This window comes from Phacochoerus africanus, chromosome 2 (genome assembly GCF_016906955.1).
Source record: "Phacochoerus africanus isolate WHEZ1 chromosome 2, ROS_Pafr_v1, whole genome shotgun sequence".
NCBI lineage: Eukaryota > Metazoa > Chordata > Mammalia > Artiodactyla > Suidae > Phacochoerus > Phacochoerus africanus.
Genome location: NC_062545.1, coordinates 269264307 through 269288945, shown reverse-complemented (window position 1 = coordinate 269288945; position 24639 = coordinate 269264307). Strand labels below are relative to the sequence as shown.

The window sequence follows — 24639 nt, the reverse complement described above, 5'->3', positions numbered from 1 at the left end:
TAATTGGAAAGAGAATTTCATGGAGACATGATGATCCTCGAGGAAACAGAAAGGAAGGGATGGAGACAGTGAAATGTCACTGCTTTCACCTGCAGGTCACTGCTGAAACTCAGGAGAAAGAACAGCTCATCACGCATTTGCAGGAGAAGGTTGCATCCCTGGAGAAGAAACTGGAGCAGAACTTGTCAGGGGAAGAACATGTGCAGGAACTTCTAAAAGAGGTAACCAGCTCTCCTCAGGCCACCTGGCATTGGAAGGGCAGTGTGAACACTGGAGGGCTTCTAAAATCCTAGAGTTTCAGCCAGTCTTCACCAGCTTGATGAAAAGATCACTCCCATCAACTTTTTTTTTTTTTTTTGTCTTTTCAGGGCCACACCCGTGGCTTACGGAGGTTCCCAGGCTAGGGGTCAAATCAGATCTGTAACCGCTGGCCTACACCACAGCAACTCGGGATCTGAGCCACGTCTGTGACCTACACCACAGCTCACAGCAACGCTGGATCCTTAACCCACTGAGCAAGGCCAGGGATCGAACCTGCATCCTCATGGTTCCTAGTCAGTTTCGTTAACCACTGCACCACGACGGGAACTCCCCTTTCAACTTTTGATTGTTCTATTTACAGTAAAGATAGCCTCGGTGTCACCTGTGTGTGACGATGTCTCCCTGAGGGGAAGGGGGCACTTTGTTCAGAGATGCATGTGAGCAAATGACATCCTGATCCCCAGTCACTGCAGTAGTCATTTATTTACACCACTTGGGACATCTTGTCATCCCAAGAGACCACCTTTTTGTACTTTCCATTCACCGAAGCCAATAGTTCCCACCTGCCCTTGGTGTGAGCAGGAATTGCTTTGGGCAGCAAGTGGACTCTCCTTAGCTGAAGGAGGTGGGTGAGCCCACCGGTCTCCAGCCCAGGGGTGTAGGTGAACTTGGTTGTTGTCTGCCCATGTTCTGCTCCTTCTTCTCCTTGTTACTAGGACAAAGTTGACACAGCCAAAGCCTTGGGTCTAGATTAGCCCCTCACTTTCTGTCTTCAATCAGTTTCAACTAAATATGTCCATCTCCAGTGCCACTGCTGTCCTTTGGGCTTCCAGGCGTTCTGGCCTGGTTTATGTTAGATGTTTCCAGACTGGCCCACACAACTTCAGTCTCTCCTCCTGACACAGTCTTCCGTGTTCACCGCCAAACTGGTCTTTCCCAACCATCTTTCTGACTGCATCGCTCCCTTAAAGATCTTCCCCGGCTACCCAACAGTCAATAGTGAATACCGTGTGGGTTCTAGAGGGTAGATTGATTTCTAGAACAAGGCTACCTAGGTTTGCATTTCATCTCTTCTACTTACTAGTTTGTGACTTTGAGCAAGTAACCTAATCTTTTTGTGTTTTTCTAACCTCTGTGAAATAGGGCTAATAATTGTACCAAACACATAGAATTGTTAGTAGGAAGCGATTAGAATGAGCCTAAAAACATTGTATGGTCTCAATATATTTTTTCAGCTATCATATTGTAACTATTATTGTGCCATCATCATTATTACAAAGTTCAGTGTGCATAGGACTTACTTGGGGAGTTTGTTTAAAGTATGTATTTCAGCCCTACCCTCAGAAGTTCTGGTTTCAGTAGGCCTGGAATAAGGCCTCAAGCTTAACAACCTCCCCATCCACCCAGGAAAGTCTAATGCCAGTGTTTATACAGGCCCGCTTTGAAAAATATTGTGCACAGAATTAAGTTCAGACATCTTTCTGCAGCATCAAGAGCTTTTCTCATGATCTGGGGCTTTGCCTGACTTTCCACTCTTATTTCATGACCTGAACCCGCCATCCCTATAACTTTGGCAAGGTGGAGCTCCCCAAATGTCCCAGCTGTTTCACACCTCTGGTGGTCATCCCCCTGCCTCGGTGCTTCTTCAGGCCCTGGCCACCTGTGAAGAATGAAGCCTCCAACTTTCCTGAGGCAGAGAGAATCTGCTCTATGCTGCTTTTTTATGGGCACTCTTGCACTCCATTATATACTTTTTTTGTTAGTCTTTATCCCAGCCGCAAGGTCAAAAGACTGTCAAGTTTATCTATGTATACTTTATAATATGTGAATTTTACCTCACTTAACTGTTTTGGCTTTTTAAAAAATGTATTTCTATTCCTGGTGCCTCACACAAATCATAGCATGATGTATATATCAGTAAATATTGATTCAGTGGAGAAATGAATATTTTTTTTCAATCTTCTTTCAACTTACAGAAAACACTCGCTGAGCAGAATTTAGAGGATACTAGACAGCAGCTCTTGGCAGCCAGAAGCAGCCAGGCCAAGGCCATTGCCAACCTGGAGACTCAGGTACTGACCTCACTCCCAGTGATTCCTGTGTCTGGGTGGTACCCTGGTTGGATGATGTGGTTGTGGCTGAGAACTCCCTTGGGTCAGAGGCTTCCCTTCAAAGGGATTCTCTTCTGGAGTTCCCGTCATGGCTCAGGGGAAACGAATCCGATTAGGGTTGCATCCCTGGCCTCGTTTAGTGGGTTAAGGATCTGGCATTGCTGCGGCTGTGGTGTAGGCTAGCAGCTGTAGCTCCGATTGGACCCTAGCCTGGAAATCTCCATATGCCTCGAGTGTGGCTCTAAACAGCAAAAAAACCAAACCAAACCAAACCAAAACAAAGGGATTCTCTTCTGGATCTTCCTTGTAGAGAATTCAGACAGTTATTTTCTTCATTCTTTCGACAGTCCCATCCTGGTTCCACAGGACGTTGTTCTCTGTTTATTCCCTTTTATCCCTGTTCCCCTCCCTCTCTTAGGAAACCATACTAGTGTGGTTAGTAGAGACTCTTTTATTGTTGTGTTACCTTAAAATGGGCGACATTGTTTTGTGTGAATGTGTGTTCATTTAGGTCAATGATACAGATGCACATGTCTTCTTTGTTACTATCAAGTGCTCCAGCTCCTATTTGTTTCCGCTTTGTGATCTTACCTTCTCTATAGTTATCTGCTAGATGCTAGATATCCAGATTACCTTCTTCTTTCTGTCGCCACTGCGGTGTACATCCTTGTCCCTGGTGCCGTGAGGAGGATGGCGAGTGCGTATGACTTAATGTGACTCAGAGGACAAGAATGTCCCCAGAAGGGCTGCCCCTGGCTCTGTCCTCCCAGCATGCATGAGGGTTCCTGTAGCTGCATCTCTGCATTTTCTAACATTGGCATTTTCCAGCCTTTTACTATTCTTGCTAGTTTCATGACCGTGAAGTGGTAGAGGCCACAGGGGATCTCTCTGGGGCCTTTTATAAGAACACTAGTCCCACTCACGAGGGCTGCACCCTCACCACCTAAGTACCTCCCAGACACCTCACATCCTAATACCATCATGTCAGACATTAGGATTCAACATATGAATTTGAAACATACACAGATATTCAGACCATAGCAAATGCTTAGCTCATTTTTAAAATCTTTCTTCTTTCTTGATAAACATATGTAAAGCAGTGTTTTTCTCTAAATACAGCTTTGTCCTATTATCATTCAGTTCTATTTATGGATTTTCTTTTAAGGGTTGCATCTGCGGCATATGGGAGTTCTCAGGCTAGTGGTTGAATTGGAGCTACAGCTGCTGACCTATGCCACAGCCACAATAGTGGATCCGATCCATGCCTGTGACCTACACCATAGCTCTAGGCAACGCCGGATCCTTAACCCACTGAGTGGGGCCAGGGATTGAACCCACATCCTCATGGATACTAGTTGGGTTCTTAACCCACTGAGCCACAACAGGAATTCTCCTGAATATTTTCTTAATTGTGGTAAAATATGCGTAACACAAAATGTACCATCTCAGCCATTTCTAGGTGTACAGTGGCATTAAGTACATTCACGTTATTGTGCAGCCGTCACCACCATTCATCTCTAGAACCTTTTCATCTTCTGAGACGGAAACTCTGTACCCATTAAAGCAATAACTCCCCATTCTCTCCTCCCCTAGCACCTGGCAACCATCATTGTACTTTCTGTCTTTATGAATTTGATGATTCTAGGTACCGCATCTTAGTGGAATCATATGGTATTTGTCCTTTTGTGTCTCGCTTATTTTACTGAGCATAATGTCTTCAAGATTCATTCATATTGTAGCATGTTTCAGAATTTTTTAAGGCTGAATAAGCCTTTTTAAGACTTTTGTTCCGTTATGTACATATCACATTTTGTTTGTCCATTCGTCAATGGACGTTTGAGTTGTTTCCACCTTGTGGCTATTGCGCATGCTGCTGCAGTGAACATAGTATATGTGTGGGCTTACACTTTAATTTCTCTTGGGTACCTTGCCAGATCATGTGATAACTCTGTCTATAACTTTTCGAGGATCTGAATCTTGAGCTCTGCTTGCAAACTGAGTCTTGCATAGGTATTTTCTGAACCCAGGAGTTTAAAAAGCTAGATTTCAGTCCTGGCTCTACCACTAATAAAATTTGTGATCATAGGCAAGTAACATTACTATTCTCCTCTGTGGAAGCGCTCACACTGTTCTCATGGGGCTGTTTCAGTTAAATCTTACATGTGAACAGGCCTTCCACGTTGTTACTATGGCGCAACGGGATCAGTAGCATCTTGGGAACACTGGACACAAGTTTGGTCCCTGGCCTGGCACAGTGGGTTAAGGATCCAGTGTTGTCACAGCTACGACTTAGGTTGCACCTGTGCCTCGGATCCCATCTCTGATCCAGGAACTCCATATGCCACGGGGTGGCCAAAAAGGAAAAGAATCTTACATGTGAACATGTATGAGGAACCATGAGACCCTAAAAATACTCTTTTCTCATTTGGTACAAACTTCTCATTGACAAAGCTACACCCTTCCATGTGCTTATGTTTTTTGTCTTTGGGGTTTTTGTTTTTGTTTTGTTTTGTTTTACCTCATAGGATTTTTTTTTAATTCACTGAGTTTTATTATATTTATAGTTGTAACACCATCATCTGAGCTGCCACAATGTCGCTGCTCTGTTTCAGCTTCTTCTCAGATGCCTGCAGGCTCTGCTCTAGTTCCTTCACCTGAGGGAGAAACAGAAGCATCCTTATGTTTTAATAATAAAGTTCCTCCAGAGCAGGCTGTACTCAGCAAACATGAGGACTTTATAAGAGAAGTTAGCAAAGTTAGCTTGAGTCAGATGAAAAGGCCACGTTGGAGCCCCAAGTTAGCTCTGTGCTGGGCACTGTGCCATCCTGTCCATGTGCTGGCCTGGTGTCCTAGAGCAGTGCCAGGTGCACAGTCAGACTGGGTCAGTATTTGTGGAATAAATGAAATCCAAGTATGTATCGTGAGCAGCAATCCCACTTCTGGGGATCTATTCCTAAGCAGGTAATTCAAACCAGATAAACAATTTTTGTTCGAAGATGTCAACTACTGCATTATTTGATGTGCAAAATGGAAAACAGCCTAAGTGCCAGCAGTTAAGGAAATTATGTAACATCCTTTGAGGCAGTAATCTGAGGTCTGAAGACTACATGGAAACACAGAAGGAAGTTTGAACAAGGAGGAAAAAATACAACGTTTTACTGGAATTTTATACAAAATTTTAAAAAAAGAATGAAAAGTCATAACAATGGCCTATATGAAAATGTAATAGAATGATGGTGTTTTGTAATGGTAGACTTATGGGCGTCTTTTTTTTTCCTAATTAAAGTTTTTTCATTGGAGTTCTCTTGTGGTGCAGCAGGTTAAGGATCTGGTGTTGCTGCTGCAGCAGCTTGGCTTGCTGCTATGGCACAGGTTCAGTCCATATTGCCACCAGGTGTAGCCTAAATAAATAAAAATAAATTTTTTTCTTTAATGTACGTGTTTTATGATTTAAGTAGATTTGATTTTAAAAGCTTTTTGTTACTACTCAGCTTCTTTTGAACAAAAGGATGCTTCTGTTTCCCCCTCAGGTGAAGGAACTAGAGCAGAGCCTGCAGGCATCTGAGAAGAAGCTGAAACAGAGCAGCGACATCGTGGCAGCTCAGGCAGCTCAGATTCAGGAGCTTGTAAGTGGTTATTGTGGCTGCTGTGTTCTAGGCCCTTGATGCCTTCCTTTATGCTTTTGCAAGTGCCTCAAACTCACCCCCTACTTCTGGAATGGTATCTGGACCTGACCTCAGGTGCAGTTGTGAGCCGCCGAGCAGCTGCGGGTAGGGGGAGTGGGGACCTGCTGCAGGGTTGAGTTACCCAGAGAGGTAGTGACTGGCCAGTTCCCACCTGAGAGCGGGGGGCCGCAGGGCCCAGCCTAGTTCTGGGACTGTTAGAAGTGGTATCTCCACGGCAGTCAAACCCCACCCTGCAGCAAGGGCTGTGGAGAACAACTTCAGGCTCTAGAGAGAGGATGGCAAGGGCTTGGCCAGTAGTCACAGCCTCAGGTCAGGTGTTGAGCTAGAAACTAGAGTCATGAAAACAGCATTTGTTGCCCGTTTGCTGTGTTTTGGGCTGTCTGTGAAGTATTCTCCATGTGTTTTTGTTTAGCCCTTGCAGCAGACCTAAGAGCTCCGTACTGTTGTCCTCATTCTCTAGAGGAAGCAGGCTCAGAAAGGCGACCGGGTCCTAGGCCACGGTCTCCCACCGGGTAAATGGCAGAACCCTCATCCTCCCCACATCAAAGCCCTTGCTCTTCCTCACTGTATTGTGAGCATCCCCAGGGAAGAGCCTCAGCAGTAGAGGGCAGCGCTGAATAGAGTGTAGGAGGGCTGTACCTTAGGACTGGCCGGTGCCTGGAGCTGTCCCCTCAGCACGAAGACCAGTCCCAGCTCCTGAGCAGGCCAGGGGACCTCAGTGGCACCCAGGCTGGAGAATGTCAGGAAGGAGAGTTATTTCTCTTGGACACTCATCTTTGGGTCACTGAGGGACGGAAAAGGCCCCCATTGTCGCCATGAATAACTGTCCTCTGGTAACCCCTCAGGCCGCCACAAACAAGGAGAGCAGCCGGGCCCGGCAGCAGGCGCTGGCTCTGGAGCAGCAGCGCACAGAGCGCATCCTCGCGCTGGAGGCCCAGCTCGCCTCCCTGGAGAGAGCACGGGCGGCCGACCAGACAGCCGCTGAGCAGGAAGTGGTGAGTGAGGAGAGGAGGGGAGAGGCCGGGCGGGAGCACCACGCTCATGGGTAGCGAGGCCGGCGAGTCATCTGACAGGAAGAAGACCAGCCCTCCTCGGAACGAGGGAACCGCTTGTTGGAGCAGTTTTCATCTTTCTTTCAGCAGGACGCTTGCTTGAGACTGGCTGTAAAAAGGCTGCTTTTTTACAGACACGTGGGTTTTCCTTTTCCTTGTGCTGCACATGGATTTCCTGGTGCTTCCTCACCAGTCAGTCCCATCAGCTTCTTCCCACTCTCTTTGTAAAATGCATACTCTTCATCCCTAATGGCTTCCCCCTTTCCCTGGTCCCTTCCTTGTTCCGCCTGCTTTGGAATCAGGTGCCCTTAGTACTTCCTGTGAGGAGTGTCAGGTGACGCTCCCTTTCTGACCCCAGCCCCCGTTGTCATTTCCCACCCCTGCAGTGACAAAAAAGGAAGGCAGGCCTTTTTTAAGGTTCCATGTCAAAGCAATAGGACCGTGCCCAGGAAACATATTTATTGTGTATATGCTCTCCTCAATTTGCAGAGACAGCTGGAGCAAGAAAATGCAGCCCTTCAAGAAAGTAAGCATGAATTTGAATGTTCTTTACAACATCACCAACTTGAACTAAAGAAGCTGAAGGTATTTATCTGATTGAATGTTTCACAAAAGCGTCATGTCTTTCGTGTGTGTCTTTGTAGAGTTCTGTGCTTAGAACTCTACAGGAATATAAGTAGGATTTGTTCGAAGTTTTGCCAGGCATTTGCTGGGAATTGTCACCTCATTAAGTCCTGTCCGTGATCAAGAACGTAGGGAGGGAGTTCCCGTCGTGGCGCAGTGGTTAACGAATCCGACTAGGAACCATGAGGTGGCGGGTTCGGTCCCTGCCCCTGCTCAGTGGGTTAACGATCCGGCGTTGCCGTGAGCTGTGGTGTAGGTTGCAGACGCGGCTCGGATCCCGCGTTGCTGTGGCCCTGGCGTAGGCCGGTGGCTACAGCTCCGATTCGACCCCTAGCCTGGGAACCTCCATATGCCGCAGGAGCGGCCCAAGAAATAGCAAAAAAAAAAAAAGAACTTAGGGAGGGTTGTGCTCATTTTGCAATTAATGTCATTGAGGTTCCAAGTGTAAGTAACTTGTCCAGGTTCTGCAGTTAGAGATGGTGCCGATTTCACCCCACCATAGAGGCCCAGCCCTTCTTCCTCTCTGTCATTGTCAGCAGCTGCCTGAAAGTAATGCTCTCAAGGCCCCACTGTCACTGATTTGTCGTGAGACCAATAAAGCAAGGCCTTAAAATATCATAAGGACCTGATTTATTTGTTTACATCAAGGAGCAGGTACAGAAATGAAGAAACAACCTGCTGGTGTTCGTTCGTGCATTCCTTCAGCAAACCCCAGAGTACCTGTAGGCACCACTGCAGGTGCGGGGATGTGGCAAAGAGCAAAAGAAACAAAATTTCCCCCTGTGGAGCTCGTAACTAGAGACAGTGAACGAGTGATAAATAGGCATAAATACTGTGAGATGATAAAGCAGGGTGAGGGACAGAGAGGAGGAAGGAGAGGTCCGTTTTAAAGACGGAGGTGAGAGAGGGTATCAGTGCTATTTGCACAAAAGGTCTGAATCAATGAGAAGGGGACAGTAATGCGCGTGTTTGGGGAAGGAATATTCCAGACAGAAATAGAAAAGCTCTGACACAGAAAAAAGATGGGTTCAGAGAACAGCACCAAGGCTGGATTTAGTGGCCTGGGCGAGCGCGGTGGATGATGGAGGTAGTCAGGGGAGCAACTGGAAGTTTTAAGCAGAGAAGTGATGTGAGAAGTTTTGTTTTAAAAGGATTATTCTGGATTATTCTGGCTTTGTGTGGAGAGTGTGCTATAAAGGAGGCAAGTACAGAAGCAGGAAGACCTTTTAGGAGGCTCAGATATTAATGTGCTTACTGTGTTTAAGGATATAGAAGATGAAATTGAAAATTTCAACAGAGATTTAAAAGTTATAATAAAAGACAGTAGTTTTGAAAAGGAATCAAATTAGAATTTCAAAAGGGAAAAATATAGTAACTAAAAGTTAAAATGTAATAGATTACAAAGGGGCATGAGGCAACTTCTGGGATATTTTTAGTGTGTTTATTTTGGTGATGGTTTCACCAAAATTCATCAATTGCATACTTTAAATATGTACAGTGTAGTATTCATTAGTTATTCTTCAGTAAAGCTATTTTTAAAAACAATGAATGAGGGAGTTCCCTTTGTAGCTCAATGGTAACAAACCTGACTATCATCCATGAGGACACAGGATCGATCCCGGCCTTGCTTAGTGGGTTAAGGATCTGGTGTGGCTGTGGCGTAGGCCAGCAGCTACAGCTCTGATTTGACCCCTAGCCTGGGAACTTCCTTATGCCACAGGTGCGGCCCTCAAAAGCAAATAAATAAATAAAAATAAAAAGTAAAAACAATGAATGAGCTTAACAGAAGATTAGAACTAAAGAGAGAAGTAGTGAAATGGGAGAAAGAGCAGAATGAAATGCAGAAAAGAAATGATAAAAGACATCCAGGGTTGGAGTTCCCACGGTGGTACAGTGGATTAAGGATCTGGCATCGTCTCTGATGAAGCACTAGTTTGATTCCCAGCCTGGCGCAGTGGGTTAAGAATCTGCTGTTACTGCAGCCATGGTGTAGGTCACAGCAGCAGCTCAGATTTGATCCCTTACCTGGGAATGTCCATGTGCCATGGGTTTGGCTGAAAAAGAAAAAAAAATAGGGTACTGTGAGATGTTTATTATGTGTCAAAGGAGGTCCAGAAAAAACAATCATTGAAGAGCTGATGGCTGAAAATTTTTCAGACTGATCAAAGCTATCAAGTCATAGATATAGTTATAACAATCCTTACAAATCCAATGAGGATAAGTTTTAAAATCCATAACCTCCCCCACCCCCCCAAAAAGTCATTGTAGTATCACTAAAGAAAACCTATAAAACACAAAGAATTAATTACCAAAAGACTTACCCCAAAGGAAGTACTAAAAAGCGTCTTTCAAATAAAGGAGAATTCTAGATGGAATCATGGAAGATGTAAAGAGGCAAGAATGAATGAAGAGCAGTGATTACTGCAAGTGTGTACACAAGAAGAAACAGAGAATTTGACCCATGGCATGTTATTCATGGTCCAAACAGGAGAAAGGAACTACTCCAGTTATTTAAATGTCAATTTGTATTTTAATGTAAAGTGTTTTTTTGTTTGTTTTGTGGCTGCATGTGCAGCATGCGGAAGTTCCCAGGCCAGGGATCAAACCCATACCACAGCAGTGACCAGAGCCGCTGTGGTGACAATGCCAGATCCTTAACACACTGCCGCACAAGAGAGCTCTTCTAATGCGAAGGTTTTAATCCAGCACTGAAACAGTTAAATGGAGGTAGCAACTGCAGGACACAGCTTCCAATCCTAAGACCAAGGGAACAAAGTGGAAAAGTTGAAATTATTAAATTTAGGAATTAAGGGGAGCCCCATGCTCCTCTGTACAGCTGGGTGGGTGTGGGTGTGTGGGTGTGTGTGTGTGTGTGTGTGTGTGTGTGTTGGGGGATGGGGCAGTGAAGGAATTTAGCTGCAAGTGTCAGAAAAACTGCAAAGTGGAGCAGCTGCTGCTTCAGAAAGGAGTTGCTGCTGCCAGGGCTGAGCATCACTGCTCATAGAAACTAGAAGCTGATAGAAAGGAACTGTCTTTTACTTGTCCTCCTGCCTTCCAGTCTTCCTGGAGCGCCCCCTATAGGCAGAGATGAGTATTATGTAAATATGGAGCCAGCTGGATGAGAAGTATGAATTGCAGAGTATGGGATCATAGGTGCAGGATCACAAAACAGAACAGGAGAGGGTAGGTGTGGGCTGAGGCAGTAACTTAAGAACCAGCACACATTGGCTGTTTGGAAGTGTGGTTAATTTTCAAATGTTTGGGGGAATTTTCTTGATACCTTGGAATTCTAGTTTAATACCATTAGGGTCAGATAATACTGTGAATGATTTCAGTTCTTTGACATTTATTTAGACTTGGTTTATGACCCAACGTATAATCTATCTTGGTAAATATTTCAGTGCACTTGAAAACAGTGTATATTCTGTTGCTGTCAGGGAGAGCATTCTATAAATGCTAATTAGATCAAGTTGGTTGGTAGTATTTGTTCAACTCTTCTGTAGGTTCTTCTCTCTCTCTCTCTCTTTTTTTTTTTTTTGTTCTTCTGGTGCCATCATTTACTGAGGTGTGTGCTAAATCTTTAGCTATGATCAGGGATTTGTCTCTCCTTTTAGTTCTTTCAATCTTTGCTTCAGGCATTTTGAAGCACTATTTTTAGGTGCACACATTTTTTTTTTTGTATTGTTCATCTCCATATTTTTCAAAACAGCTCTCTGGGTAAATGGTCCAGGTCCTTCTGGCTCCTACAGGGAACCTAAGCTGTGGTATCAGCCTCAAATCCTGTATCATGTGTGATTCTGGCAGTAGCACAGACTTAAGAACCACCTAGACTCAGTTCTGGGTGCCACCCTAGCCCCTCACTAGCTGATTCTTGAGGGAATCCAGTTTCCCTGTTTTAGTCTGAAGGTGATAACCCTTGACCTCAGGAGGACTAAGGATCAAGCATGACCATGGATGAAAAGTACCAAGAGCAGTTCCTGGCATGGAGGTATTTTGGACCTCTGCTCCCTGCCCCGACATGCTTTCCAGTCTTCTCACTCACAGTTGGCCTCCTCTCCTCTTTTTTTTTTTTTTTTTTTTGTCTTTTTAGGGCCGAACCCCCAGCATATGGAGTTTCCCACGCTAGGAGTCAAATCAGAGCTGCAGCTGCTGGCCTGTGCCACAGCCACAGCACGCAGGATGCAAGCCGTGTCTGTGGCCTATACCACAGCTCACAGCAACCCCGGGTCCTTAACCCACTGAGCAAGGCCAAGGATCGAATCTGTGTCCTATGGATACTAGTCAGATTCATTTCCGCTGAGCCATGATGGGAACTCCATTTTTTTTTTTTTTTTTGGCCTCCTGTCCTCTTAAGACATCAGCAGTCATAGCATCTCTTCTGAACTTCCACAGAAAAGGCTCCTGTGGAGGCCTGGCATTCCTCTCACCTTCCCCACCTGGGCTTGCAGGGCCGGGCTTTCATAGCTCCACTTAGCCTCTTGCTTTTCCTGTATCAGCAGAGCTTCCCCTGATAAAGGGTATTGTCTGGGGTGGTTCAGGGTCCTACTGTCAGCCTCTTAAGCTTAGGCACCAACTTTCCTTGTCTGCTAGAGGTGAACTCATGGCAGGTCAATTCTGACAACTCCTCAGCAGGAGCCAGTATGGCACTGGCCGTGCAACGTCTCCATCCATTAACCCACTTGCGTAAGTTGGAAAGGAGGAGTTGGGTAGCCCACAGAACCAGAAAGACTTGTCCAACTAGCACCTGGGGCCTCGGGTCCCCTCTCTGCCTGCATCATGCTGTTTCTTGCCCTGTCAGTCAGCCAGCTCTTGTCCTTGCTTTTGTCCATGATGTAGCCTGCATCCTGCAGGTTGGGAGGGCATGGCCACAGCAGCTGTGACCTGGTGCCATCCCAAATGAGTAACCCCAGGGGAGAGAGGACATCTCTCTGTATACAAAATAGGTTTTTGATATAAAAAGGGATTTGAGTGGTTTCTGTCGTGGCTCAGGGGTTAACGAATCCGACTAGGAACCATGAGGGTGCAGGTTCAATCCCTGCCCTCGCTCAGTGGGTTAAGTATCTGGCATTGCCGTGAGCTGTGGTGTAGGCCACAGACACAGCTTGGATCCCATGTTGCTGTGGCCCTGGCGTAGGCTGGCGACTACAGCTCCGATTAGACCCCTAGCCTGGAAACTCCATATGCCGTGGAAGCGGCCCTAGAAAAGGCAAAAAGACAAAAATAATAATAATAATAATAAATAAAATAAAAAGGTCTTTGAGCGGTTCATCTGGGGTGACAGAGCCACTGTTTGGACAGATTGCCTTAGTCAAGGGCATGAGGTGCTGTGATTGGTGAGGCCCGAATCACATGCTTATCCTTGTAGCCACAAAATGAGGGCATGATCAGCCCTAATCAGAACCATGTGGAATTGAAGGGTGGGAGTGGGGAGGAGCAATGATGATGCTCTTATCCTCCCAAAAGGGGTGATTCTGGGTAGACAGAAATAGCAGGCATCCCTGACCCGTATGCAGGCACCTGAGATGGCGTATTACCTGGGGGTTGACCAGCAAGCCCAGCATCAGTCTCAGGGAAGAGAACTGATGGGTTTGTCAGGAAATGGTCCCCGTGCTCTGAGGAAGACCAGCGGGCAGCTCTGCTTGTGGTAGCAAATACCGGGCAGTAGAGTGTAGCAGCCAAAGACTCGGCTCTGAGCTCAGGCAGACACTGCCTTAAAACCCGGCCGTGCCACATTCTAGCTCCAGGACCTCAGGCAGATTACTGACCTCTCAGAGCCTGTTTTCTCCCCCATTATGTGGATGATTTTGATGAACATTTGCCCTATTGAAATTCAGTAGTTGCTTATCATTTCTGTAACCAGATTGGTCCATTCTCCTACTCCATTCACATGGGCCTGAGTCTGTTCCGTGTGGATTTCATTAGACCAGCTGTTTAATTCTCATCCTCTAGCCTTTGGCCTGAATACTGGCTGGTGCGCTCATGCGATGACCGACCCTCGGTGCTGTTTCCAGAGAGGTTGGTGGGTTGTCCACCAGGTCAGTCCTCCAGGGGATACAGAGGCAGTGCAGCAAGGCGGCAGCCTGGGAACCTCGGGAGGCAGGAAGAATGTTTATCTGGCCCTGCAAGACAGTACTCCCTCCATGGGCTTCATGTGAAGTGTGCAGCTAAAAAATGTGCACTGAGTTTTTGGACTCTTATCTCTTACCTGTTTTCTGGATTGTAGGAAGAATGGAGCCAAAGAGAAATTGTGAGTGTGGCCATGGCGCAAGCCCTGGAGGAGGTGCGGAAACAGAGGGAAGAGTTCCAGCAACAGGTGGGCCCCGGGGGATGCCCTCACCTCAGTCCCAGGCAGGGCCAGCCTACCTCCCCATCTGTCCAGGGCAGGGCGTGGACACAGGGCTCAGGAAGGTGGAAGAAAAATGTTAGAAAGAAACCCTCACCCCGTAGGATAGCCTTTAAAAACTTTGGTGGTCAGTTGTGATGTTATCAACATTACCAAGGGAAAGTCCATACCTGGTTACCTACAGGGCTCTAATTCTTTGAGGTGGGCCACCACTGCCTGCAGGTCCCAGAGACAGTTGAGCTCTCAGAAGGAAGGAGAGAAGGATAGGATGGAGTTCTTGTGGTTCAGAGGGTTAAGGACCTGCTGTAGTCTCCATGAGGATGCAAGTTCAATCCCTAGCCCCACTCAGTGGGTTAAGGACCTGACGTTGCTGCAAGCTGTAGTGTAGGCTGCAGTTGTGGCTTGGATCCATTGTTGCCGTGGCTGTGGTGTAGACCTCAGCTGCAGCTCTGATTCGACCCCTGGCCCAGGAATCTCCATATGCCACAGGTGTGGCCGTAAAAAGAAGAACCAAAAAAAGATCTGGTGTTGTCACTGCAGCAGCTCAGGTGGCTGCTGTGGTGCAGGTTCGATCCCTGGCCCGGGAACTTCCACATGCCATGTGGCAAAAAAATAAATTAAAAAAAAAGAAGGAAGGATGAAAGAAGGCTTCCTTTGAAGAGAGACTCAGCATCAAGCCTCAGATTGAAGTAACTGGCACGAGGCCTTTGGTAAGTCCTTAACAGAGCTGTCTGAGTTGCCTCTGAAAAGACCCTAGGATAATCACACCTTCTAGAAGATGATAATGAAGTCATGTATATCAGTGCTGGGCATGTCCCAGGCATTCAGGACATGGAACATACTGTTGTGACAGCTTGTAGGGAGGTTGGGCAAAAGGGCCATGTCTGTGGTAGGTCCGCTGCAGGCCAGAGGGACAGTGAGGACTATTGCCCCCATGCAGGGCCCCTCCCGAGGAGAATTGATTTGTGCCTATTTATAGGAGCAGAGGTTAGCTTGGGGCCTGTTCTAGGCTGTTGCCTTCAGGGAGGGACCCCGGGTAGTGGAAAAGTGGCGATTCCTTTAGGGAAGATGGGATTTCTGCCCCCAACCTTGTCTCTTGCTGGTTTTCCTCTCCAAGGCTGCTGACCTGACAGCCATCATAGGTGAGAAGGAGCAGAGTCTGCAGGAAAAAACAGAAGTGATTCTCCAGAAAGAGCAGGAGATTCTCCAACTGAAGAAAGGTGAGGAGCCTGTCCCGGGTTGAGTCTTCTCACCTGTTCTTGCCCGGTACCCTGCCCGGAGGTGGCCCAGTCACGAAGCATCGTGGAGTCACAGGCCCCCGGCGCTCACCTCCCCTCTGCCTGGCCTAGGTCACGACGCTGCCCTGCTGCAGACGCACCAGCTGCAGAGCGAGCTGGAGGCCCTGCGGGGCCTGAGGGCCGCAGAGCCGGAGGCTGCCGCCGAGAGGGAGGACCTGCTGAGGCTGCCGGGCCAGGAGCCGGGCCAGGTACTCTTAGTCAGTGAGCCTCATGTGAGTCCCACCTGAGCCGCGGCCGGGTGAGGTGGCAGCGAGTGTGCTGCAGCAGGACACGGCGACAGGGCGCTTGCTGCACTTTGCTGGTGGGAGGAGGCAGTGGGCAGACATGGGGGCACCTGGCAGCCACCTCCCTGCACGTTAGCTTCCTCTCTTCAGTGCGGGGCTCTTCACTGACGAGGGGGGTGAGTGTCGAGGAGGCCATCTGATGTGACGACACCTGTCAGTGTTCAGGGGTTAGCGCCCTTCCTTCCAAGCAGACTCACGGCATGGAAAGTTAATGCCCCCTGGCCGGCACTGGACGGGGTCTCCGTGGTTTAAGTCTGGCTCCTGGCTAGCTGCCTGGTGAAGCATGTTAGTCGTCACCTTTGGAACTCGTCCAGTCCCTTTCCCCAGGGCTCTGTGGCTTAGCTTGACCATCGCCTGTGTTGCTGCTACCCTGTAGGTGACCTTGAGGGCCGGGCAGGACTCTGAGTACCAGCTTCCGGCTGCAGAGGGAATACCAAATGGTGAGATGGGGGCCATGGATCTAGGGCAGCTACAGAAGGAAAAACAGGACTTGGAGCAGCAACTTCTAGAGAAAAACAAGGTAAGGATGCTCTCTCCTCCTCAGCTGTTTATGTCTCTTTCCCTGTCCTTGTGCCTCAAGCCATCTAGTCCCTGCTTAGAGTTGTGCTGACACCCCTGGGCACCTCTCAGGGGAGGTGTTGTTACCTTTTTCATTGAAAGGGCTTCTTCCTGGGCCTCCTCTTCTCCTGCACGGCCTTTCATGCTCCCCCAGTCTTCTTCCCAGCCCCCCACCCGAGATGGTGTCCAGAGTATTAGAGCTGGAGCAGTAGCTGTCCTGGTGTCCCCAGCTTCCTCTGCTGTCACCAGCTGGGTCCTATGACCAGTAACCTTACCTAAGCACTTTTTTCTACGGCTGTGAAATGAGAGCAATGATACTTGCCTTTAAGTGGTTTGGGTTTTTTTTTTTTTGGAGGGAGGTGAGAGTATGAAATGAAAACTGTTTGTTAGCTTCCTGTAATTTTCTGGTATTTGATAGAGGCTTAATAAATGTCACGGTCCCACTCAGCCCACCTGGCCTCTGTACCCGTAAATGCTGGCTCTCATTTGAGCCTGATTTTTTTATTTATTTATGTATTTTTAAATTTATTTATTTATTGTCTTTTTGTCCTTTTTTTCTTTTTTTTTTTTTTTTTGCTATTTCTTGGGCCGCTCCTGCGGCATATGGAGGTTCCCAGGCTAGGGGTCAAATTGGAGCTGTGGCCACCGGCCTACACGGAGCCACAGCAACGCGGGATCCGAGCCACGTCTGCAACTGACACCACAGCTCATGGCAATGCCGGACCCTTAACCCACTGAGCAAGGGCAGGGACCGAACCCGCAACCTCATGGTTCCTAGTCGGATTCGTTAACCACTGCGCCACGACGGGAACTCCCTTTTTGTCCTTTTTAGGGCCGCACCCGTGACATACAGAGGTTCCCAGGCTAGGGGTCTAATCAGAGCTGTTGCTGCCAGCCTATGCCACAGCCACAGCAACGCCAGATCCGAGCCTCGTCTGTGACCTACACCACAGCTCACGGGAACACCAGATCCTTAACCCACTGAGCGAGGCCAGGGATTGAATGCACAACCTCATGGTTCCTAGTCGGATTCGTTTCCGCTGCGCCATGATGGGAACTCCTGAGCCTGATTTTTAAAAAGTGTCCTTTGAAGTTAAACGTGCTGGCCAGTTAGTGCTCTGGCCTGAAATTCTGCCCCCACATTGTGTGACTGGTCTTTAAACAAAGGGAAAATGCCTTCATTCTCTTTCTCCCGCTCCCACCCTCCCCGTATCGCTGCCCCCAAAACACTTAATCTCTCACTGTGAAATAGAAAATATAGAAAAGTGCCCACTGTGTGCCTCTGGGTGCAGCCCTTTGACAGCTCCTCCAGATCGCACTCCCATCCTTGGCGATCTCACGCATCCTGTGTGCTGCTGGCTTCACATCCAAACAGCAAGTCCAGATGGCGCCTGTGAACTCTGGACTCCTGTATCTACCTTGTTGCTCTCTGTCAGTGTCTGCGAGGCACCTGAAACTTAAAAACATCCAAAACCGGACTTCAGGTTGAGCACAGGGGCCCTCTGGCATCTGCTGCCATCTTTCCTTTCTCAGCAAATGGCACAAACCTTGGGATCATCCCTGGCCCCTCGTTTCTTTCACAGCAACCCAAATCATTAGGGAATCCTTTTGGCTCTCCCTTCAAACTATACCCAGAATGAGCTGCTCCTCAGCCCTGCCGCTGCTGCCAGCCGAGTCCAGGTTGCTATTCTGTCATCCCTAGAGGATGGGTTGGGCTTCTAATGGCTTTCCCTGTCACGGGCCTGTCAGCTCTCTGATGACTTACCAGCCCCATAAAAGCCAGAATCCTCGAAGGGGCCCGCAGAGCCTGGGTGGTCTAGCCCCTCACTTCCCTTTCTGCCACACCCTCTCCTCTCCCCAGGGTTCCCGCTCAGCCACGGTGGCCTTGTCTTTCTGTGAGTATCAAGCACCCTCTGCCTCAGGGCCTTTGTACTTGCTACGCCTTCTGTCTGGAAGCTCCTTCTCCCATTACCCTCACTTCCTCTATGGTGTCATTTTGTCAGCGAGGCCTCCCTTGCTACCCCGCCAGCCCTCACGACCAGAACTCCCTATCCCCTTACCGGCTCTTTTTCTCCATGCCTCATAGTGCTCTCTGATATACTGTGTATTTGCTTATTGACACTTTTCCCTCCTGAAGGCAGACATTTTTTCTTTCTTTTTTTTTCCTGTTGTTTCCTTAGCCTCCAGGCCAGTGTCTGGCATATAAAAGAGATTCAGTATTTGTTGAATAAATTAATGAATGAGTCAAAAACCTAGAAAATCAGGTAACATAAAATAGCAAATATTCTTTTGGGAGAATGCCCAGCCTATGGTCAGCCAAAGAATACGAATTGAAACAAAATATTGTCATTTTGTAAATGGGGCATTGAGGCAGTGTAATGTGCTTGACAGGAGCCAGGCGCTTTCACGGTCCCCTGACCCAGTCATATCATTCCTCTAGAGAGACCATGGATATACTGCTCTTGGGAATATGAATCTTATTACAGTTTTGTTTAAAAATGGAAACTCAGCTACACAATAAGACATGGAGCATCTCCTAGAGTTGCTGTGACATTAGAAGTTATAATTAGGAAAACTGTATAAAGCTGTGGAAATTCTGATAAATTAAAAATACTATTCAAGGAGTTCCCGTCGTGGCGCAGTGGTTAATGAATCCGACTAGGAACCACGAGGTTGCGGGTTCGGTCCCTGCCCTTGCTCAGTGGGTTAACGATCCGGCGTTGCCGTGAGCTGTGGTGTAGGTTGCAGACGCGGCTTGGATCCCGCATTGCTGTGGCTCTGGCGTAGGCCGGTGACTACAGCTCCGATTCGACCCCTAGCCTGGGAACCTCCATATGCCGCAGGAGAGGCCCAAGAAATAGCAAAAAAAGACAAAAAAAAACTATTCAAGGAGTTCCTATCATGGCTCAGCAGAAACAAATTTGACTAGTATCCATGAGGATGCAGGTTCGATCCCTGGCCTCGCTCAGTGGGTTAAGGATCCGGCATTGCCGTGAGCTGTGATGTAGGTTGCAGATGTGGCTCAGATCCCTTGTTGGATTCGACGCCTAGCCTGGGAACCTTTATATGCCACGGGTGCAGCCCTAAAAAAAAAAGAAAACTATTCAAAATTCTAGTACTCAATGCAAGAATGCTGACATTGACTAAAAGCCCACAGGAAAATCTCATTCTCATATGTTATCATTGTGAGATTTTGGAGAAATTTTTATTTAAAATTTTTTTCCTGTATTGATTATACATTTAAATTTTTTCTTGGGAAAACACAGTTCAGCCTTTCTGGTGGTTAATGAAATGTGTGATAAATTATATTTAAATCCCATAATGCTAATTAAACTCACTAAAAATAAAATAAATAAAAGATACAAACCCCAGGAGTTCCCACTGTGACACAGTGGGTTAATACCTGGCTTGTCTCTGTGGAGGCCCCAGTTCAATCCCTGGCCTGGCACAGTGGGTTAAAGATCCAGCTTGCCTCAGCTGTGGCGTGTGTCACAGCTGCATCTTGGATTTGATCCCTGGCCTGGGGACTTCCATATGCTGCGGGTGCAGATGAAGAAAAGAAAAAAAAAAGAAAAGATACAAAACCCAGTGTTGGAGTTCCCTGGTGGTTCATTGGGTTAAGGATCTAACATTATCTCTGCTGTGCTCTGGTTACTGTTGTGGTACAGGTTCAGTCCCTGGCCTGGCCAGCAATTTCTGCATGCCTCAGCTGCAGCAAAAAAAAAAAAAAAAAAAAAAAATGCAGAAAACAAACCCAAATCCCCCAGTGTTGGTGCATTGGCAGAAAAACCATGATCTTTTTATACTGTTCAAAATAAGCATGGCATATCATTAGGGTATATCAGGAGCTCAGGTATCCCACTTGGGGATGGTAGCACATAAATTAATTCTGAAGGGCAGAATGTACTGTACAGACATAGTTCTAGCTGTGCTGCTTACAGAGGCGAGCACTGGAAGCAGTCAGGAAGACCCAGCCCATGGGGAGGCCACTGGCCCATGGCCCTTGTGAGGCCTGGAGAGCACTGTGTGTGCACAGTAGCAGGCGTGACAGCACAAGCCTCTCAGGAGACGAGGCAGGAGTATGGGGACCCAAGGGCTTGTCTGTCTGTTCTGTGGTCCTTTGTACCTTAAAGATGGTGAAACATACTTTTAATGAGTGGCTTTTGGTGGGGGCGGGGCTTTGTCTCAGACCATAAAGCAGATGCAGCAGAGGATGCTGGAACTCAAAAAGACTCTACAGAAGGAACTGGTGAGTGTCCCCCTCCTCCTTCCCCATGCCCTCCCAGCCCTGTGGTCCTCCTGAGGTCCCTCTCTTCCTGATGATGCTCCTTTTCCCCCGGTCAATTGCAAGAGGTCTCTAGGAAGTCAGGTGTTGGCTTGTGGGACAGTGGCCATGCCAGCTTGAAGGTGCTTGCTTCTGGAAAGCGGCTCTATGACCTTGGGCATGAGCCCACTTTCTCTGAAGCTGTGTGTTGTCTGAGAGCTCAGTGCGGTGACATATGTGCTGCATGTGAGTGGCAGGGACCAGGCCCAGATGGGAGAGCAGCACCTGCCCTGGCCGGGGTGCTCGGTGTCTCAGGAGACAGATCCTGACACAGACAAAGGAAATGTCTGAACTGCCCAGATACCTCTCTGCCTCCTCCGAGCATCCAGCTGGCTTGTTTGGGTGCTGGGGCTTACTTTTCGCCCTTTTCGCCCTCTCTGTACAGGGAGCAGCGGGGAACGGCGGGGTATCACAGCCAGGCCCAGTCAGTCTCCTGTGTGACTTTCAGACCTGCCTTAATGGGTTCAATGTAGCATCTTTCCATTGGTTTTCAGAAAATCAGACCTGATAACGAGCTTTTTGACGTGCGGGAGAAGCCCGGGCCCGAGATGCCAAACATGGCCCCTTGTGTCACGAATAACGCTGACCTGACCGATGCCCGCGAGATCAACTTCGAGTACCTCAAACATGTGGTTTTAAAATTCATGTCCTGTCGCGAATCTGAGGTAAAGGGCTTTTGAGTTGCCCTTTGGGTACCGAGTTTCGCCCCAGGGCCTAGTCCATTTGTCTGAGCCCTGCATGGCTTCCCACCAAGTCCACGTCTTCCCTCCTCTCCCACATTCCGCTCTGAGCACCAGTGTGGCTACTTAGTCATTTCTCCAGCTGACTGACCTACAGATGGAGCAGCAAGCAGGGGGGTACCAAGTAGGCACCTGGCTCCTGGGAGGAGACGTGGGTTGGATGTGAAGGCCAGAGTCCAGGGAACTGAATCCGCCGCCAAGTCCTGCCTCCTGTGGAAGAGCAGGGTAGCTGCTGTGGACATCCTGGTGACCTCGCCAGTCCCCGAAGTAAAAGGCGGGGAAGAAAAAGAACCATCACCTCAAAATGCCCACCTCCACCCTGTACGTGGTCCTTGCTGACCCAGCCTGGAGCGCACAGGAGGAGCAGGAGATGCTGCCATTTAGCCCCCTAACCGCCCCCTTACTGCCACCAAGACCCATGGCAGCAAAACTTACTTTGTTTCAGGCTTTTCACCTTATAAAAGCTGTGTCAGTGTTGCTGAACTTTTCACAAGAGGAGGAGAACATGCTCAAAGAAACCCTGGAGTATAAGGTAGGGTTTCCTGGTCTGCTATCCGCCTTCCAAAACCTGTAGCCAGTCATCCCAGCCCTGGCAAGTGAGACCGGCCCACAGCGGCATCATTAGCTGGGAAGGTGCTTTTGGATGATGAACTTGACTTGGGCAGTATTTACGGAGGACATGCTTTGGGCCCACAGGTCTGTGCTGCACTTGACCCCCAGGCCTTATGTTTTCCAGGGCACTTGGGTATCCTTTCATCAACAGCCCCAAGTCTGGCCAGCACCCAGACTTTTAAAAACTTGAAAAATATGCAGAAAGTATCTGCATAAATGCTATAGTCGGAAAAATGTTTAAGGAAGAATTACCCACATTCTTGTCAACTCAGTTTTTTTTCCCCTTGTTTCCCTCCCATATTTAGTCCTGCACACTGGTTACAACCATCATTGTCACTGCTGTGATGGCAGCCAGAGTCAGGCTGCACGGAGGGCAGGAGGGGGGCGGCCCAAGGATGAGGAGAGGGCTCTGTCAGCTTCCTCTCTACCTAGTCCTGATTCCCATCTCAGGAGCCTTTTCTGTTTCAAACACAGATGTCATGGTTTGGGTCCAAGCCAGCTCCCAAGGGCAGCATCCGGCCATCCATCTCCAGCCCCCGGATACCGTGGTCCTAGGCGGAACTACCCAAGGATGGAGCTCCAAGGGCTGACACTTTTTCTGTGAAAAGAACACTGACACACCAGTCTGGGTGGGTTTTTAATCACTGTAACTGCAGTATTTTGTACAAGCATCTAAACATTGTTTACAAGACTTAAGGCCCACTTCCCTGCAGACTGATAGGAACTTCGGGAGGTAGCTGATCCTGTTATTCTGGTCACCACACGGGAGGGACCTGACACTACCCACATCTCCGCAGTGCTGCTAAAACCCCAGCTCTGGCCAGCACCCATCTGCACCTGAGTCCTCTTTCAATGTTAGCACTTAAAGCTGAAGCCATCAGCATGTCAGAGGGAAGGCGGCTGCTGCATCGGGTAGTGGCGATGCTGGACAAAGACAGCCCTTCCAAACAATGCCCAGCAGGCCACACCCACCTGCTTCTGCCACGAAGCGCCAACGCGGTGGGGCTGGCTTTTAAAAACTCCCCTTCCCTGTTAGGATGTTTGGGTTCGGATGAGTTTAAGAGGTTTTTTAATCCTTTCTCTCTGGGAAACGTTATTCCACCTTGTTTCTCAAACCACCTAGAACTTTAGATGTGTCCATCTCTAAGGTATTCTGGGGCCATGTGAATTAATGAATATGCACCTTTATGACCGTATCTCATTTTACTGAAGAAAACTAGCAAATATGTAAGAAGATCCTTAGTACCAAATACACTCAATTGCCTTTTTAATGAATGTGTCTTGGATAGGTTGCTGGTAAACCATTTTAAACTATTTTTTATAGCTCGAGCTATTATAAACACATCCTCTGTATTATAAAATCCATCTGACTGGTGTTCTTAAAGGAAAATGAGAGCATCGAGAGGAAATTCTTTCTGAGATGGGGACCCCGTCCCTTTGTGACGCCACTAGCAATCTGTGGCATCTGTTTCCCTCTGAAGCAGTGGTGGTGTTTCGTTTGCTTATTTGCTCTCATTTCTGTGTTGTAACACTGAGCAGATGCTGATCACAAGTTTTCTACTGCTAAGGACAGTCCACTGTATTCAGAGAAGCAGCAGCTGTCCCTACCCTCTTCCCCGGCCTTGACCAAAACATAGGAGGCAGTCTGCCTTGTGTGTGGAGCCACCATCCCTCCCAGTCATCCTTCCCCCACGTAATTTAAGAGGACACTACAGTGACGTACGGTGTCCAGACAGCCTCCAGCTGCAGTACTGGAGAGCACGCAGATGGCTCTGAAGTGACTGATGAAAACTCTGTTCATTAAAGAAAAGGGAACATGCTTGCCCTAGATAAGCCGCAATATTGAATCTAAAGGGAAATCATATATTGATGGAATAGTCTGATGAAAGTTCTACTGGTTAAATAAAAAACTGCATTAATAACTGGAGCTCCTAACTTTACTATCAGTTATCCAATGATGTAAAATTATGTTTAGGGTTAAGATACAAAGTATTTCCCACAGAAAAACAAGGATTTGCAGTTAACCTGTAACAGTGCCACGGACCTAGAAGCACCACGCAAGGGCAGCATTACCCTCGTCCCAGCTGGGGCTCTGCCATCCAAGGGACCGCTCTCCATTACCTACCTCCTCCTGTGGCTCCCCCTGCAGGTGTCTGATCCTTGTCTAGGATGCTTTTTCCATTTATCTGGTGGGGACACCAAACAGGAGTCCCTTCTGTTCCGTTAACTTTGATGACTAAGGTAGCTGTTCCAGGAAAGACTCCTAAAGTTTGGGTAGTTCAGGGCTTGCCAGAGGCAACAAGAGTATAGCCACAGGAGCCCCACTCGGCTCCTCTGTGGCCTCTGCAGCTGGTCTCACCCCACCCACGTCCACAGCAGTTTTATGTGTAGTCATGGGGTCCATGCCTTGGTCTGTACTTGCACAGGGAGGGTTCATTCTGATTAGGCTTTCCTCCTGCATGTTGAATTTCTGTCAGCTTTAAGAGGAAGAGTGGAGTAAATATTCTAAGTGATGTCATGCACTTTCACTTGTATAAAACATTCTGTGATAGAGACCAGTATACATCGCCCTTTATATGAGCATTGGATCTTGATCTTGGCCTCCATGTTGTAAATAGGGATTGTATTATCTAAAACTGCTGTAGAGAATTCACTTGTGGTGCAATACACTTTTTGATTAAAGCTCTCCCATCCAGATGCAGTGGGTTTTACTTGATACAGTTTGGTGTTTCAGTGTTTCTTTGAC

General features: G+C 47.8%; 1 protein-coding gene across 4 annotated transcripts in view; it reads left to right on the top strand.

Moving 5' to 3' along the window:
* GOLGA1 (golgin A1) overlaps positions 1-24639 on the top strand; it is a 55353-nt gene that overhangs the window by 27718 nt on the left and 2996 nt on the right. For 2 of the 4 annotated variants that reach the window (XR_007133302.1, XR_007133303.1), the window contains exons 11-23: positions 96-221; positions 2238-2333; positions 5903-5998; positions 6904-7053; positions 7600-7695; positions 13958-14047; positions 15195-15297; positions 15427-15563; positions 16036-16179; positions 20407-20466; positions 21036-21206; positions 21727-21813; positions 22368-22522. Coding sequence is in view for 2 of the 4 variants with exons in the window: in XM_047768376.1 (XP_047624332.1) it covers positions 96-221; positions 2238-2333; positions 5903-5998; positions 6904-7053; positions 7600-7695; positions 13958-14047; positions 15195-15297; positions 15427-15563; positions 16036-16179; positions 20407-20466; positions 21036-21206; positions 21727-21813; positions 22368-22448 (1437 nt within the window). In the remaining 2 variants the exon portion in view is untranslated. Of the gene's footprint in view, positions 1-95; positions 222-2237; positions 2334-5902; positions 5999-6903; positions 7054-7599; positions 7696-13957; positions 14048-15194; positions 15298-15426; positions 15564-16035; positions 16180-20406; positions 20467-21035; positions 21207-21726; positions 21814-22367; positions 24610-24639 lie in introns of those variants that run through there. The other 2 variants (XM_047768376.1, XM_047768377.1) reach the window with 1 other exon arrangement.